At 43.3% G+C, this 17,627-nt stretch overlaps 1 protein-coding gene across 1 annotated transcript in view; it reads right to left on the bottom strand.

Annotated features, from left to right (window-relative positions):
• LOC106080909 (serine proteinase stubble) overlaps positions 1 to 16,066 on the bottom strand; it is a 36,376-nt gene extending 20,310 nt beyond the window's left edge. The window contains exons 1-5 of the mRNA XM_059369734.1: positions 15,842 to 16,066; positions 15,492 to 15,788; positions 8,404 to 9,244; positions 8,116 to 8,220; positions 2,230 to 2,806 (exon numbers count right to left, since the gene is read on the bottom strand). Coding sequence (XP_059225717.1) covers positions 2,256 to 2,806; positions 8,116 to 8,220; positions 8,404 to 9,244; positions 15,492 to 15,788; positions 15,842 to 16,066 — 2,019 coding nt within the window. The 3' untranslated portion in view covers positions 2,230 to 2,255. The remainder of the gene's footprint in view (positions 1 to 2,229; positions 2,807 to 8,115; positions 8,221 to 8,403; positions 9,245 to 15,491; positions 15,789 to 15,841) is intronic.
• Positions 16,067 to 17,627: the final 1,561 nt, after the last annotated feature.

Here is a 17,627-nt window from a genome sequence, read left to right as displayed (position 1 = left end):
GTGCAAGTGCCGGTGCCAACCCATGTCTCACTGAGACTCTCCGTTCGATACCGCTGATTGTCCGCGACTGCCGTTGCAGCTACTCCGTATGGAGCATTTTACTGTCCGAAACCTGTGGACCCGCCCGGTAGCTCGTAGCTAGGCTTGTCGTGACAGCAATTAATACCACATAGGTCGGACCTCACTGCTATCCCGGGGCGGGGCTATAGCGGAGTCACGGGGAATGCGACATCAGACGATATGGCAGGGAAGGCCAGAGAACTGCCGTCAATAGACTTGGTGAACCCGAAGCCTTTCGGGTTGACGCAGTCCGAGTTAAGGGCGTGGGAGACGAATGCGCATATAACCGCGAAACGGTCGGTAGGACGATGAAAATCCTAAGAGGAAATCCAGATCGTGAGAAGACGAGGCTATTACTGAAAGGAAAGGAAAAGCTATACTGACCTCCTTCAGTATAGCTTTTGGTATCATAAAGGGACACATACGATTGCGAGCGTGAAGGGCATGAGGGGAATATGATGAGACGTTGGAGCATTTGTTATGTCATTGCGCGGCTTTCGCGGCTAACAGATACCGGCACTTAGGTGGAGACACAATACCAGACATGAACGAAATTAGCGGCGTGGCATGGACAACAATTAAGGATTTTGTCAGGAACTCCTAGCTAAGGTTTTGTTTTTGAGTTTACTTTTCAGTTTTTAGAGCGCACAACAAGCCGATTACTGGCTTAGATGTATGTCCATAGTGGCATGGAACGGATTAATAGCCTCTTTTCAACCTAACCTAACCTAACCTAACCAACTTTTAGGCTGGAAACCAATTTTGATAAATTTACGGATGGAAATGAAATCTTGACAACATTTCCCATTCAGAAGTCAAATTGGGAGATCGGTTTACATGGAAGCTATATCAGGTTTTACACCGATTCGGACCAAACTTGACACAGTTGTTGAAAGTCGTAACAAAATATTACATCCTCAATTTTAGCCAACTCGGACAAAATTTGCGGCTTGTTAGGGCTCAAGAAGTTAAATCAGGAGATAGGTTTACACGGGAGCTATATCAGGTTATACACCGTATGGGAGCTATATCTTAATCTGAACCCATAAGACCCATTTGCAATCCCCGAAGACCTACATCAATATTAAGTATCTGTGTAAAATTTCATGCGGCTAGCTTTACCCGTTCGACCGCTATCGTGATTTGGACAGACGGACGGACGGACATGGCTAGTTTGACTCAGAACGCAGAGACGATCAAGAATATGCATACTTTATGGGGTTTTAGATGATCAATTCGAGGTGTTCCAAACGGAATGACTATATTAGTATAAGTATATAAAAATTGCCAAAAGAAATGAATTTTTGAAAAAATTTCCTATGGAGTTAAATTGGGGAAAAATTGGCCTTGTCGATGTAATTATGACAAAATTTCCCATAGAATTGAAATTTTAAAAATGTTTCCCACGGAAATGTAAATTCCTAAGAAATTTTTTCTATAGAAATGAAATTTGACAAATTCCCCATAGGAACGAAATGTTGGCAAATTTTCCAAATAATCGAAATTTTGACAAAATTGTCCATAAAAATTAAATTTTAAAAACATTTCCCTTAGAAATAAAATTTTGACAAAAATTTTTCATTGAATGAAATTTTTTCAAAAATTTCCCCTCGAAAATAAATTTTGACAATGTTTCCCTTGGAAATGAAATTTTGACAAACTTATCATCGGTATGAAATTTTGACATAAATTTCCCATGGAAAGAAAAACTCGACAAAATCTCCCGTGGAAATCAAAGTTAGACAAAATTTACCATAGAAATATCAACAAAATTTCCCATGGAAATAAAATTTCTCTATAGAAATTGAATTTGAAAAAATTTCCCTAGAAATTTAAATTTTTACAAAATTTCGATAATATTTGCCTTAAAATGGACACAATTTCTTAAAGAAAAACAGTTTTGACAAAATTTCCCTTCGAAGAGAAATCTTGACCAAACTTCCCTTACAAAAGAAATGTTAACCAAATCTCACTTAGAAAAGAAATTTTGACCAAATTTCCCTTAGAAAGAAAATGTTGACAAAATTTCCCATAGAATTGAATTTTTGACAAAAATTTCACAAAGCAATGCATTTTTGACAAATTTTACAATAGATTTTTTTTGGCAAAATTTCTCGTTGTATAAAACTTTGATTAAAAATTGTAAATATTTTTATTATATCAAATTACCTGCTTTAAAATTTTTCCAAATATCTTTATTTTATACAAAATTTTGCATCCGAAGTCTTACTTCTAATCCACTTTAAATGTGATGCCACCCTCGTATTCACCGAAGGTTGATCTGTGGCACAGGCGAAGCCATAACTCACAATTCCCACAGCGAACAAACGTTCACCGCGAGCATATAGGGCTCCTCCGGAGTCGTACTGACAAGTATCTCTACCCGGTGTGTAGGTGCAAAAGGCTCCTGATGGCAGATAGTGTATCAAATTTTGACATCTCTCGCGAGATATAACATCCAGTGTTGTCTTCAACAGAACCGAGGACTGTTCCCCACCAAAGGAGGTGGTGCCCCAGCCAGCTGTCTGTACCTGTTGACCAGGTAAAGGTGATTTACGGCTACCTTCGGGTCCAATGACAGGCAAAAACGGTAGACATGCTGGACCCACGCTACGATTCCATTCAATGCTATGACGCATCTTTAGTAAGGCAATATCATTATGAACTCTGGTTGCAGTGGAACGGAATGATTCATGTATTATGATTCGCGATACATCATAGTAGCGGGTGTAAATTGATTCGAGAACTGAAATGAGATAAAAGGTTGACATTAAATTCATACAGATTTTAGAATTATAAAAAATTCACCAAAAATTCTATTAAAAATTAATTTGTGTGGAAAACTTTGTCAGAATTTCGCTTCGTTTGGTAAGGTTGGGTTGAAAAGAAGGTGCGGATATTAATCCGCCCCATACCACTATGGGCATACACCTAAGCCAGTTATGGGCTTGTTGTGCGCTTTAAATACTAAAACGCCTTCTCTGAAAATGGCACGACGCGCGTCGTTTGGTTGCAGACGATTTGGCAGTGAAAGCCAGAGGACTGCCGTCAACAAACTTGGTTCATCCATAATCTCGAAAAAGAAAATTTTAAGTTAGAAACTCCGCGCTACTTACAAACTCCTTAATTGATTTCCATACCACTCTCCCTTAAGTTGGTTCATGTCTGATATCGTGTCCCCACCTAAGTACCGGTGTCTGTTAGCAGTGAAAGCCGAGCAATGACATAGAAAATGCTCCAACGTCTCATCATCTTCCCCATATGTCCTACACATGCTATCACCTGCAGCACCGATAGGATTTTCGCCGTTCTGCCGGCCGTTTCGTTGTTCCACAGTATTACATGTGCGTTCGTCGTCCACGCCCTTAACTCGGACTGCGTCGAACCGAGTTAAGGGCGTGGACGCCCTGCAGATGATTTGGCTGGCCTTCACAGCCAAATCATCTGCACCCAAACAATGCGGATCGCGCCATTCTCAGAGAAGGCCTTAATCTCTTTTTTACACTCCAACACTGTTCGTGATCTTACCGTCCTGGTTGTTATTGCCTTATGGCCAGTTTACTGTCCGTTAACATTTTCACACTCGACGTCCTCGGGAGCGCTTCACACCACCTCACGCATTCCGCGATCGCCCAGATCTCCGCCCGCAGGACTGTACATAATACAGTCCTGTTTTAGACTGCCTGACCAATTCTCAGTCCTGGCTTCTCAGTGTAGACTCCAGGCCCACTCTGTTCTCTAGCATTGATCCATCCGTTTAACATGATATTCCAGATGACAATCAATCCAAGACTGTGCCGCTGGCAGCAGTGCCTCGCCCTCGACCTTAAATGTCGTCTCAGGTATCCGATCGGAAACCTCTTCCATTCCTTCCAGGCTTCCTATCGTCGTCTCGATCATACCGCGATAGAATGACCTGCTCCTATCCTCTATGCATTCTCCCATCGCCGCAATGCTTAATCTGTATTTCTATGGGTCGCATATCTAGAATAGTCTCCAGTGCCCGGGTGGGCATGGTCTTCATCGCTCCGCCTATGCTAAGACAACATGTTCTATGAACCTGTTGTATTATCCTAACGTTGCACTTTTTTCCATCGCAGTCCACCAAACTACCGAGGCGTAACTAAGAATTGGTCAAATCACGCTAATGTAGAGCCAGTGGGCTATCTTCGGATTCAGGCTCCATTTCCCGTCTGCACAGTGCCCATCTGTGAGCTTTTTCGGTTCGCTCCTGAATATGACACTTCCAATGCATATCCTGTCCGAGGTCACTCCTAAGTATTTGACCTTGTCCGATATCGAAATATTTCTAATGAGGAAACGTGGTGCATCAAATTGGCCCACCTTTATCTTCCTCGTGAACAGGCAGATTTCGGTCTTCTCTGGGTTAACATTGAGGCCCAGTCATGTGCCATATATATGACCCTTTCGGCCCTTCTGCATAGCTAGTTCGGATCCTTACTCCTTAGAAGTGTTAAAACATCGTCTGCGTAGCGGACAGGTTCAAATCCCTCCTCACTCAGCTTTTATAATGGGTCATTCATGGTGGTCACCAAAAGGGATGGCGATAAAATTCCCCCTTGTGGCGTCTTCTGTGCCGCTTTCTCCCTTATATTCATTTCATGGGATCCACAATTTATCCATCTGTTCCTTAGCATATGGTTAATCCACCCGGTACTGATCTAAGGATTGGATCAGTGTTTCGGTCCGCACATTGTTAAAAGGCCCCTCGGTGTCAATGCATACAGCCACTGTGTACGTCTTGACATCAAGGGATTCTTCTATTTTATGCACAACCTCGTGGAGGACAATTTTCACCTACCAACCCTTGACATAGGCATGCTGTTTCTATTAAGCAGTTCGCAGTTCCACAATGCGTTCTGAGACCATGGTACCAAGATAAAGAGTAGGTTTTTGTAAAATCAAACATTTCTCCCAACCATGGATGTCAAATTCGTGCTCTACTCCCAAATACCTTTAATTTATACCCAAAATTGCCATGGCCGAGAAATATGTTCGGTTTGGAGAGCGTTTTGAGGCTGGCACTCCGCCATTTTGCCCTACAAATAGGCATCAAATTCGTTCTTTACTTCCAAAATCCTTTCATTCGGGCCCCATATTGATATTTTCGGGAAATAAATTCAGTTTGGGGAGTGTTTTAGGCCTTACTCACAAACACTTGGCCACAAAACTGTATTCCTTTTTTACTCTCAAATACCTTTCTTTTGAGTCCCATATTGTGTAGACCTATCCTAAATTTTAATGTAATTTTCCTAATCTACTCCCAAATTGCTTCCATTTGAGTCCCATATAGCCATGGTCATTTGGCGGATTTTTTGGTGTGGGGTAACCACCCATTACATGGACTTAATTTTGTTACCATATTCGTTATCTACTCTCGAATACCTTTCATTTGAGTCCCATATTAACATGAATGTCCAATATGTTTGTTTCGGGGAGTTTTGGAGTTGGGACGGCCCGCTGGGTACTTAGACTCAAATTTTAATACCATATTCGTAATCTGCTCTACCTTTTATTTTATACACATGTTGTTCCGATTGGTCCAATTTTGATTTTGGGTGGTGTTTTTGGGATAAGGGGGAGGGAGCGCCCTTCCGATATCGAAATTATCCGATCGGTACACTTTTATTTTTGGGTAGTACTTTAGGGGTAAGGGGGAGAGTCCGCTCCCCCCTACATCAACAAATTAAAAAGCCTATTCCTCCTTCGCGACCATATTCATAAAGTACTTCCGAATACCTTTAATTTGAGTCCCATATTGTCATGATCGTCCAATGAACCTATTTTAGGGGGTTTTGGGGTCGGATGGATGGGTGGTCCTCAGACTCTTTGTTCTAAGATTGTATACCAGATTCATAGTCTACTCTCTAAGACCTTTTATTTCATACCCATTTTGTGATTTTGGTCATACATGCCCGTTTTGGGGGTTTTGGGAATGGAGAGGTCCCTTAGATACCGTGGACCAAATCCTAATATCAGATTCGTACTCTACTTCCAATTACCTTTCATTTGATACCCACATTGCCCCAATCGATAAATGTGTTATTTTTGGGATGTTTTTTTTGGAGATGGGGCGACCCTACTTGCACTTGTTTCCAAATTTTTAAATCAAGTTGTGCTCTACTCTTAAATACCTTTCATTTGATACCCATATTGTCACAATCGGCAAACATGTTCGTTTGGAAGGGATTTTGGGTGGGGCGTTATTTGGTTATTTGGCCCCAAAGTTTGATACCAATTTTGTGTTTCTGGGTTATCATAAGTCGGCATACAAAATTTTTCGTTAACCGTTGCACTCATCTTCGAGATCCGACGTTTTTGAAAATTCTTACTCCAATTTTCCTAATGTATTTATTTCGTCATTCCGTTTGGAACACCTCGATTTATGCGTCTTTATGGGGTCTTATAAAGTATATTGGTGACGGTTTAAGTCGATTTAGCCATGTCCATCCGTCCGCCTGTCCGTCGAAAGCACTCTAACTTCCGAAGGAGTAAAGCTAAGCGCTTGAAATTTTGCACAAATACTTCTTATCAGTGTAGGTCGGTTGGGATTGTAAATGGGCCAAATCGGGCCATGTTTTGATTTAGCTGTCATATAAACCAATCATGGATCTTGACTTCTTGAGCCTCTAGAGGGCGCAATTCTTATTTGGTTTGGCTGAAATTTTGCACTTAGTGTTTTGGTATTATCGTAAACAACTGAGCTAAGTATAGTCCAAATCGGTTCATAACCTGATATAGCTGTCATATAAATCGACCTGGGATCTTGGCTTCTTGAGCCTCTAGAGGGCGCAATTTTTATCCGATTTGGTTGCAATTTGGCATGAGAGGTTCTGTTTTAACTTTCAACAACTGTGCAACTGTCGGTTCATAACCTGATATAGCTGCCATATAAATCGAACTTGGATCTTGATTTCTCGAGCCTCTAGAGGGCGCAATTCTTATCCGATTTGTCTGCAATTTGGCATGAGAGGTTCTGTTATAACTTTCAATAACTGCGCATAATATGGTTGAAATCGGTACATACCTCAATATAGCTGTCATATAAACCGATCATGGATCTTGTCTTCTTCTGCCTCTAGAGGGCGCAATTTTTATCCGATTTGGTTGCAATTTTGCACATATCATTGAAGAATGACTTTCAACTACTGTGCCAAGTATGGTCTAAATCAGTTCATATCCCGATATAGCTGCCATATAAATCGACCTTGTATCTTGACTTCTTGAGCCACTAGAGGGCGCAATTTTCATTCGATTTGTCTGAAATTTGGCATGAGGGGTTCTGTTATAAATTTCAACAACTGTGCTTAGTATGGTTGAAATCGGTGCTTAATCTAATATAGCTGCCATATAAACCGATCCGGGATCTTGACTTCTTCAGCCACTAGAAGGCGCAATTCTTATCCAATTTGGTTGCAATTTTGCACATATCATTGAAGAATGACTTCAAACGTCTGTGCCAAGTATGGTCTAAATCAGTTCATAACCTGATATAGCCGCCATATAAACTTATCTCCCGATTAGACTTCTGGAGCTTCTAGGGGGCGCAATTCTTATCCAATTTGATTGAAATTTTACACATATCATTGAAGAATGACTTCTAGCAACTGTGCCAAGTATAATCTAAATCGGTTGATAACCTGATATAGTGGCCATATAAACCTATCTCCTAATGGACACTCTGAGCCACTAGAGGGCGCAATTTTTACTCAATTTGCCTGAAATTTTGGAGGTGGTATTTTTCTATGACTTCTAACAGTCATGACAAGTACGGTTCATATCGGTCTATAACTTGTAGCTCATATATATATTAAAAAAGCGTTTCTAAGAACTTGACAAATGCGATCCATGGTGGAGGGTCTATAAGATTCGGCCCGGCCGAACTTTGCAGTATTTTACTTGATATTTCTTTTCTGTTGCAATTTTTTATGGGAAAATTTCCTAAAATTTCATTTCTATGGGATTTTTTTCAAAATTGCATTTCCATTGAACATTTGGCATGATTTTCAATTTTCTTTATATTTTCCCTCTCACCTGTTGATGTATCATGTTCTCCCACAACTGCCTGCAACAATTCCGCCTTGTCGGTGTCCGCAGTGTCATAACAATGGGCAGCCGATAGCAAATAGCGCCGATGAACTAAACTCGCACCAAAAGAAAGTGTAAAGGAAAGAAGAATGAAATGAAATACATGTAAGCCGAAATTCCTTCTATTCTTTCAAACACCTTTCGCTAGCTTTCAATCATCATCATCGTCATAGATTCCATGCGATTTGAAACGAAAGCGAAAATAGCAAAACAAAAACTTCTGCTTTTACTCACTTATGGCGGCACCACAAAAAATCCTTTGAGTTTTTTTCGATATAACACCGGCCATAGAAGGAAATTCACTGATACCGGCCACACCAGAGGCGCCGGCAATTTTTGTTGTCGAACCCCAGCCGCAATCACAAGGAGGTTCAACTACCTCGACCAAGCACGAAAAGGAACCCCCACCTTGAGTGGCGCGTACATAAGGCCTAGGCGTGGTGGTGGTGGTGCTGCTGCTGCTTGTTGTCGTTGTATAATCTTGGCCAACAATAACTTTGGCCACACGTTTTGAGGAAATCTTAGAAATGCCAATTGAGCCATTACGCCACGTGCTGGCCGGCAATCTGTCGTTGGTATTGAGACCACCACTTGTTGGTTCTGCCGCCGAAGGAGTGTAAGTGAAGACATCACCGCCACTTGATTGCGAGACCATTGTAAAGTCATGCATGTCGAGATTGTTGGACAACAAGGCCAACACATAAGCAAACGAGTTGCTAACATTCTTATCCACGTTCGAAGGAATTGAGGCGGAAGTCATCAACACAGAGGGCAGTGTTGCAAGGTAGGGGGCTGGGGTAGTAGTAGTTGTTGTGGTAGTACTGGTGCTGGTGCTGGTGCTTGTTGTCGTTGTTATTTCTTCTGTTGTATCTTCGTCCTTTGCTGTTTCTTCAAGGACATCTGCCACAGCCCTTTTGTTGGAAGGCGTTGAAATGTATGAAAAAACTGCACGATTGAGAAAACTTGTTCTCTCCACCAAACCATAGCCACAAAAGTACTCGGAGCCGGTTAGTACCTCACTGCCATCACGATTGAAGTAAAACACTTCATTGAGACATTTTGTGGCATGGGGCAGCTGTAAAGGAAGCGGAAGTTGTTTTTAATATTTGATTAAAGCATTATAGCAGGGGATAAAATCTAATGCATCAAAAGGGTTTTTTTAAAAAGGGCCAAGTTTTGGAAAATGTCTTTGTTTTATGGATGAAAGGCCCTAAATGGTTTATGGGACTATGTGAACCATACACCTTGCAGCCAGACATACAGACAGAAGTTTCAGATGGATGTATTGAAAGAAGGGCAGACTAATAGATAAACAGATAGGTGGCTAGGAACTGAAGGTGTAGTTCCCATAGAGTTTGTTGATTACACAACAGCCTTAGGGCTTCAGCCCAATCCACCACATAAGTGTATACTCTCTCTTGTAATCTAAACCTGTCCAACACTCTGTCTTGTAAAACAAACTCAAGTAAGAATTTATAGAGACATGCCCTTTAAAAGGGTATGCATTTACTTTGGAGTACAGTTTAAGCCTACTCCAGGAAGGGAAAGCAATCGCGCCTCATAACCATCACATTTCAATAAGGCACGCTTAGAAATATATCTTCCAATTTGTTTTCTAGTTATGGCCACCACCATAGGTGTATTAATCTGCTTCGTCTGCTTGATTCTGTTGACTATCCTACGACTTAGGTGGTGTGCATTCAGAGGAATCTGGGTCTGAGACGAGTGGGTCTGGCTGGGCGGTTAAAAGCGTGATGTGTGTCTCGTCCTGCACATTGGCATCAATCCTCTGTAGGAGTAGGAGATAAGGCGGCTGCAACTGCCGGATCGTAATTGAGGCAAAACTTCTCTGGTTAGCCGGAGGAGTTCAATTTCTTAAGGTACCGACACCCATTGGCGGCCGTTCTCCGAGGACAACATTCAAAAGCAAGCTATTGACCGAATATGCTACCGTGTCTGCATGAATGTTGTCTAGACCTGCTTGATATGCCGCTTGATCTAGGGGTTCTCTCTTGTAGCGCTGAACCTCACGCTCTAGATCATGTAGATCCTCCTTAAGGCTTCTGGGCGGTGGATACCAATCCACAAAATGATGATTTGGATGATCCCTGCAATAACAGCCCAGAAGGCAGCACTTAGTTATGTCTTCCCACGAGCAGGATCTTTGTCGCCTGATGGAGGTGATCCACTTGAGAGCTGAGGAGACAGTCCGTCGTAGTTCGAAGGGCGGCATTGTGACAGATTCCAGAACTTAACTAGCGTGCATCGAAAATAAGTATCTGTGCCAAATTTTGGCTCAATATCTCAATTTTTGAAGACTGTAGAGTGATAACAACAGACGAACGGACGAACAGGCGAACGGACGGAAAGACGGATGGATGGACAGACGGACGGGCGGACAGACGGACAGACGGTCGGATGGACAGACGGACGGATGGACAGACGGACGGATGGACAGACGGACGGACAGACGGACGGTCGGGCGGACAGACGAACGGACAGACGAACGGACAGACGGACGGACAGACAGACGGACAGACAGACGGACAGACAGACGGACAGACAGACGGACAGACAGACACACGGATGGACGGACAGACGGACGGACGGACAGACGGACAGACGGACAGACGGACGGACGGACGGACAGACGGACGGACGGACGGACAGACGGACGGACGGACGGACGGACAGACGGACGGACAGACGGACGGACGGACAGACGGACGGACGGACGGACAGACGGACGGACGGACGGACGGACGGACGGACAGACAGACGGACGGACGGACAGACGGACGGGCGGAGAGACGGACGGAAACAGACAGATGGACGGACAGGCGGACGGACAGGCGGGCTGACGGACAGACACACAGACATCGTTAAATCGTCTTAGATTTTTACCACGATCCGAAATATATACACCTTGTAGAGTCGGAAAAACTATACCCCCTATGCTATGGTGGCAGGTATAAAAATTTCATTGTTATCGGCAAAATTTTGCTAATTTTATTGTTATTCAAATGGTTTTAGATGTAGATGCAGATGTCACCAATGAGTGGGAGTATGATTGATGCCATGATCGTACAATTGTATGAGGAGATGGAATGAAGGATAGGTTGAGGTTAAACAATGCCTGAAATGTCACTCGGCCTTGGGGATCTCCCTGTTTCACCCTAAGGTGTTTCAATTTCTTATCCCTAACTTCCATAAATGACTGGCGACCACACAGATGCTATGATGCCATGATCGTACAATCGTATGAGGAGATAGAATGGAGGATAGGTTGAGGGTAAACAATGCCGGAGATATCAGCCCGCCTTGGGGATCTCCCTGTTTCACCCTAAGGTGTTTCGATTTCTTATCCCTAACTTCCATAAATGACTGGAGACCACACCGATAATTCGCGACCCAGTGTTTCAGGCCTGGCTGGAAGGACGTGTTTGGCATGGTCAGCCGTGGGTCGAATGCCTTCGGTAGGTCCAGTGCCACGAGGACCGTCCTATCATATGGCCTGGGCTGATTAAAGCCAATGCAAATGTGTGCAGACTTCGAAATCCATGCTGATGCTCGGTGAATGGAAATTCTCCAACTATTCTCAGGAGGAGTAGTTTCCCAAGCGTCTTGGCTACTGGTGAGAGAACGGAGATCGGCCTGTACGATGCCCCCACTCTCTCCATCTTTCAGAAATCAGTTACTATAAGAGTGTTCGTAGGCAGGTTGAGGACAGTTGTAAGGTAGTCGACTCCGGGTAGATCCAGTTTCTTCGGCATCAATGTAGAGATTCCGTCAAGGCCCAACGCCTTGGAAGACTTGGCACCACGGATGATATTCGTAACTTCGTCTACAGTAAATTGTAATGGCTATCCATCGGCTCGTAGACCACGAATACGATGAATGGCTCTCATCCTAGCGCTGTCATTCTCAAGATGCTCAATAAATTGACGGTTGAACAACCTGTCGCATATTTTCGGATCAGTCACAGTAACGTCGCAAAAAGTGACTGAGGTTCTGTCATTCCGTCTATCAGGGTTCAAGAGTGAGTTAATGGTAAAACACAGTTTGCCTAATCCGGTACCTAAGCTACATTGCTCCAAGTGATTCCGTTTATCTTCGTTGACTACTCTGTTTATTTCCAGATTCAGCTCGGTGATTTTGGGGTCCGTGCAATGAATCGCACTCTTCTGCTAGTACCACTGCGCCGGGAAATTGGGCGGCACTTGAGATTTTTGACCGGCTGCTATAAAGCGAGCGGCTGCTGCGTTAATAAAGTCTTGGAATTTCCTCTCGGCAATATTTCTCTTTCCATTTGACAGGGGTGTCAGTTCACTGAAGCGGTGATTGGTGTACTCTCTGAAGCCGATAAAAGCCCGACGCTCAGAGGTTATAAAGTTAGTTGGTCGGTCAATGATGAGAACTATGGAAAGGTAATCTGATCCCAAAGAAATGAAGGCTTGCCAGGACACGTCACTCAGGCGATCAGGGTATGCAATGAAAATGTCTGGCGAGCAGTCTGCCCTCTGACTCACTTGGACGTTTTCGTCCATTGTAATCTAGTTCCTACCGTTAAACCATCCAAATCGTTTCAAAAAGCCCAACAACTTGGGAATTTTCGCATCCGCTTAATCAGACAGATTCTCCTAAGTGGAACTCCTTCTAACAGCCACTGCGGAACACACACGCAGAAGGTGTTCTATAGTCTCTTCTTCTTCGATGTCCTCACAGCTTCTGCAAACGTCGTTTACTGGCAACCTTCAGTCTGTCAGCATGTTTTCCGATAAGACAGAGACCTGTCATGACGAACTGAGACGTCTGTTCTAGCCAGTGACAGCAAAGCTGTAGACCTTTTAAAGTTTAGATTAGGCCACATAGTTTTGAAATGCTCACAGTTCCTCTTTATGACCACCAAACATTCGTTGTTCTTCGGGCCTGATCATGAAAACTTAACTTATTTTTCGCTAGAGGCATACCCACAAATTATAGTTTCCCTGGAATGTGTAAGGTAGTTCCTAGTCCCGCAAGCTAGTCCGCTTTACAATTCCCTAGGATGTCTCTGCGGCCCGGCACCAGGTAAATTTTGAACTGTTCAGTCATCTCGGCGACAGTCGAGGGGTCTGGCGAGCTGTTACAACTCCTCGTCATTCTAGTGGGGGCATGCTCATTCACATTAGGCCAGTAATGTCGGACCTGTAAACTTGGCCATTAATTGGGACACAACCAGGACTGCGGAGTCGACCAGTTTTTTGTCGCCGGATTCGAAGTCGGTGCAGACGGAGTCGGAGTTTGATTCGGAGTTGAGAACGGTTGTCCCGACTCCGAACCGCTCTCCGACTCCGGCTTAATACACCGACTTCGACTTAGACTCTGACCCAGATTCGGAGCCGAGGGATAGACTCCGCAGCCCTGGACACAACCACCAACACGTTGCATAGCTCACTCTCTTTCGGCAGTACCGGATTTGACTGCTATCCTACATACATGCAGGGGTCACTAGTGCCATGCGCTGACGAGATGGGTCTATACTGCACGAAATGGTGTATAACGAAAGCCAATTCCCATCCTCCACTCTTTTAGCGAAAGGATCCGTAGCACATTGTATCCGTGACTGCAGATGTTGGTCAGCTTTGTCTTCTGGAAAGCTGCAACTAATATGTTCTTGCGACTCATAAAATCCACAGTCTCGTCAATCTTGCCTCGGAGGCTGTAGCAATTCGATTGCAAGAATGATACACTTCCCGGCACATTCAGGGTTGCGGTGCTACTGTTGCGCATATTGCCGTACGGAGGCCGGAAAGGTCACATAATCCAATGACGAGGGCGCAGAAGCAGCACCTTGCAACATACTCAGTGCCACTATACTCCCGTAGTTATAAGTTATATAAGGACAAAGCAAGATCGTAAATGCACTAACTTCATGCACCGGTTACACTTCACCGACACCGAAAGATAATGAAGGCGGTTCAGGCAAACTGCACAGAATTGTGCCATCCTCAAAGAAGACTATTCGTGATCTTACCGCCCTGGTTGTTAGTGCCCCCATGGCCATTTTACTATCCGTAAAGATGTTCACACTCGCCGTCCTCGTGTTAGCTCCACACCACCTCATGCATTTCGTGATCACCTGGATATCCACCTGCAGGACCGTATTATGGTCAGACAGTCCAAAACAGATCTCAGTCCTTGGGTTCGCAATGTAGGCCCACTCTGTCCTCCAGCTTGGATCCGTACGTGTAACAAGATCTTCGAAATGGCAATACCGTCAGTCCAAGTCTGTGCCGCTGGCAGCAGTGCCTTACATTCGAACTCAAGTTTCATCTCAGGTATTCGATCAGAAACCTCTTCCGTTCATTGCAGGTTTCCCATTGTGCCTCGATTATATCTCGATGGTATGACCTGCCCCCATCCTCTATCCATTCTCTCATCGCCTTAAGTCTCTTAGCTGCAGTGGCTGCTCCAAACCTAATCTGTACGTCTATGGGTTGGATATCTAAAATAGTCCCCAGTGCCCAGTGGGCGTGGTCTTTATCGCTCCTCCTATGCCAAAACAAGATGTTCTCTGAACCTGTTGCATTCAGCTTCAGTTGCACTTTTCCTCCTTCGCAGTCCACCAAACTACTGAGGCGTAAGTTAGTATTTGTCTAATAACGCTCCTGTGGAACCAAATGACTATACCCGTCGATCGTCTCGACATTCTATGTTGATCTAGCATTGTATGTTCATCCGTCTGACCGTCTGTCGAAATCACGACAGCTGTCGAATGCCTAAAGTTAACACAGACACTTCTTACTGATGTATGTAAGTCATTGGGTATTGCAAACGGTTCATGGAGGTCACCGTAGCGCAAAGGTTAGCATATCCGCCTATGACGCTTAACGCCTGGGTTCGAATCCTGGCGAGACCATCAGAAAAGAAAACAATTTTCAGCGGAGGTTTTCCCCTCCTAATGCTGGCAACATTTGTGAGGTACTATGCCATGTAAAACTTCTCTCCAAAAAGGTGTCGCACTGCGGCACGCCGTTCGGACTCGGCTATAAAAAGGAGGCCCTGAATCGGACTGCACTCATTGATATGTGAGAAGTTAGCCCCTGTTCCGTAGTGAAACGTTCATGGGCAAAATTTGCAAAATTTTCATATAAGTTCAGATTTGGATATAGCTCCCATATATAGTGGTCCTTCGACTTGACTTCTTGACCCCCTACAAGCCGCTATTGTTATTCGATTGGGCTGAAAATTTGAGGGTAGTGTTTGGTTACGACTTCCAACAGCCATGCTAAGTATGGTTAAAATCGCTCTATAACCTATTTTCATTGCTTTCTGCTCACCGTATTCAATTTGAGATTGCATTTAAATTTCAAAGTATGATCCTCTGGGGCAATAACCACATAACGACATGAAGTTCCAATAGGATATTCGCCAGGATAATAGGGGGAATTGATGAAAAGCTTTTCACCGGATTTCATGTGGACTTTATGATTGCATTGGTCAAAGAGACAGCACACGTTAGGTAAGAAGAGCAGCCAGGCCGCCAAATAAAACAAAACTTCATGTTTCATTAGAAAAAACATATTTGATCCTTTATCCTTGCTTTTGTTTTCAAAACTTTTTAAACTCAATTTCCTCTATAAAGCACACATGGAAACTTTTTCAGATACGATTTTTTTCCACCAATCACTTTTCTTCTATATTTCGAACTTTCTTCTTTCACTTCTCTAGCCCAACTGAATTCTTTGCGATGTGGTGTGAACATAAGACTTGGCTTTAACTTCACTTTCAACTTCAGTTCACAGCACTCATTCATCTTTTTGTGTGCATTTTTTTTCTCCACTTTTTTGTAGCACTTCCTCTCAGAGGGGGGCACATCAAACAGCAAATTTATGGTGCCGGCTTTAGTTTTCATTAAAGATTGATTTCCAATCAACGCGATAATATTTCAAATGTTATCACGTGAATTTTTTTCTTTCTCTTCACTTTAAGTTATGCCCATTGGTGTCTGAAAACATGTTTTTCGTGGTATTTATTGTAAACACGTTTTTTTGCAGTCCATTTTGTTTTGTTTTGCTTTGAAAGCCGCTCCAACGACCGGAGGTATTTTAAAGCCGGCGTTAAGATATATGAATACATATTTGAAGCGTTGAATGAATTTGTTAGCGCCTCATAAAAATAATGCCAAGCTTTAATATGAGCGCAAAGGCCACCTACACCGCTGGCCATGTTAGTGGGTCATTACGGCTATGAAGTAATTTTCAATCTCGAAAAAATGGAAAGTGTTTTTTAGTTAATGATGATTCCAAGCTAATCTATAAATACTAACCAATATTGAAGAGAAATTGGCATTGGAATGAAAACTGAATGAGATGGCCTTAGCTGAAATGCAAAACAAGATAAGCATTATTATATTCTTAGAAAATTTTGTCGAAAAAACCATCTCAAAAGGGAATTTTGTCGATATTTTTTTGCTAAATGGAAATTTTGTCAAAATTTCCTTCTCAGGGAAAATTTTTAAAAATTTCCCTTAGAAGAAAAATTTGTCAAAACTTCAAAAAGTCAAAATTTCCCTCACAAGGAAAATTTTTCAATATTTCATTTAGTTAGGGGATTTGTTTTCGTTTCCAAGACAAGACAACAAAAACTCTTTAGAAAGTCAAGGCAAAATGTGGTGTGCAAAATGCATTGGGCAGTCTACAGTGACCGCGATTTCGGCCTTACCAGAGGTCTCATCAGACTGTTTTGCCACTAAAAAATTACATGCCTTGTCCCCTGCCAGGCTTTCGGAGTACATGCAAGTCTAAGGCACATTGTTCAACGACCCCTCGATGGCAATGCAAACCGCTAAAATGAACTTCTTGGCATCGAAGGATTCCATGGTTTTGAGTAGAGAGGTCGTAAGGCTTATAGGTCTGTAGGCCTTTTGAGTCGAATAACTTGCCTAGCTGGGCTTGAGTTCAAATACCACCCTTACCTCCTGCCAGGCTTTCGGAGTATATGCAAGGCTTAGGCACGCTGTGAATATACAAACCGGATGGGGTGCCAGATAGTCAGCCTCATTCTGTAAGAACGTCGGAAAAATTCCACCAGGTCCGGGTGACCTAAATGCTTTAAAGCTTCTCAAGGCTTCTTCGATCATAAATTTCGTTATGATAAGCCATGCTTCCACCTACTCACTAATTGGGTATAAATACCACCCTTGCCTCCTGACGGGCTTTCGGAGTATATGGAAGTCTTAAGCACGCTGTGAATATATTGACCAAATGGGGCGCCAGATAGTCCGCCTCCTTCTGTAGGAACGCCGGAAATATTACGCCAGGCTCGGGTGACTTTATTTGTTTGTAGCTTCTCAAGGCTTCCTCGACCATAAATTCCGTTAAGCCTTCGATGAAGCTCATTATTCCAAGACTCCGGTGTCTCCGGGAGTCGCGTCGTATTCTGTGGTAAATACGTTTTCATGTTGAGGTTTTTGA

Source organism: Stomoxys calcitrans, chromosome 5, assembly GCF_963082655.1.
Source record: "Stomoxys calcitrans chromosome 5, idStoCalc2.1, whole genome shotgun sequence".
NCBI lineage: Eukaryota > Metazoa > Arthropoda > Insecta > Diptera > Muscidae > Stomoxys > Stomoxys calcitrans.
Note: the sequence above shows the minus strand (reverse complement) of the source record. Positions and strands in the feature narration are given on the sequence as shown.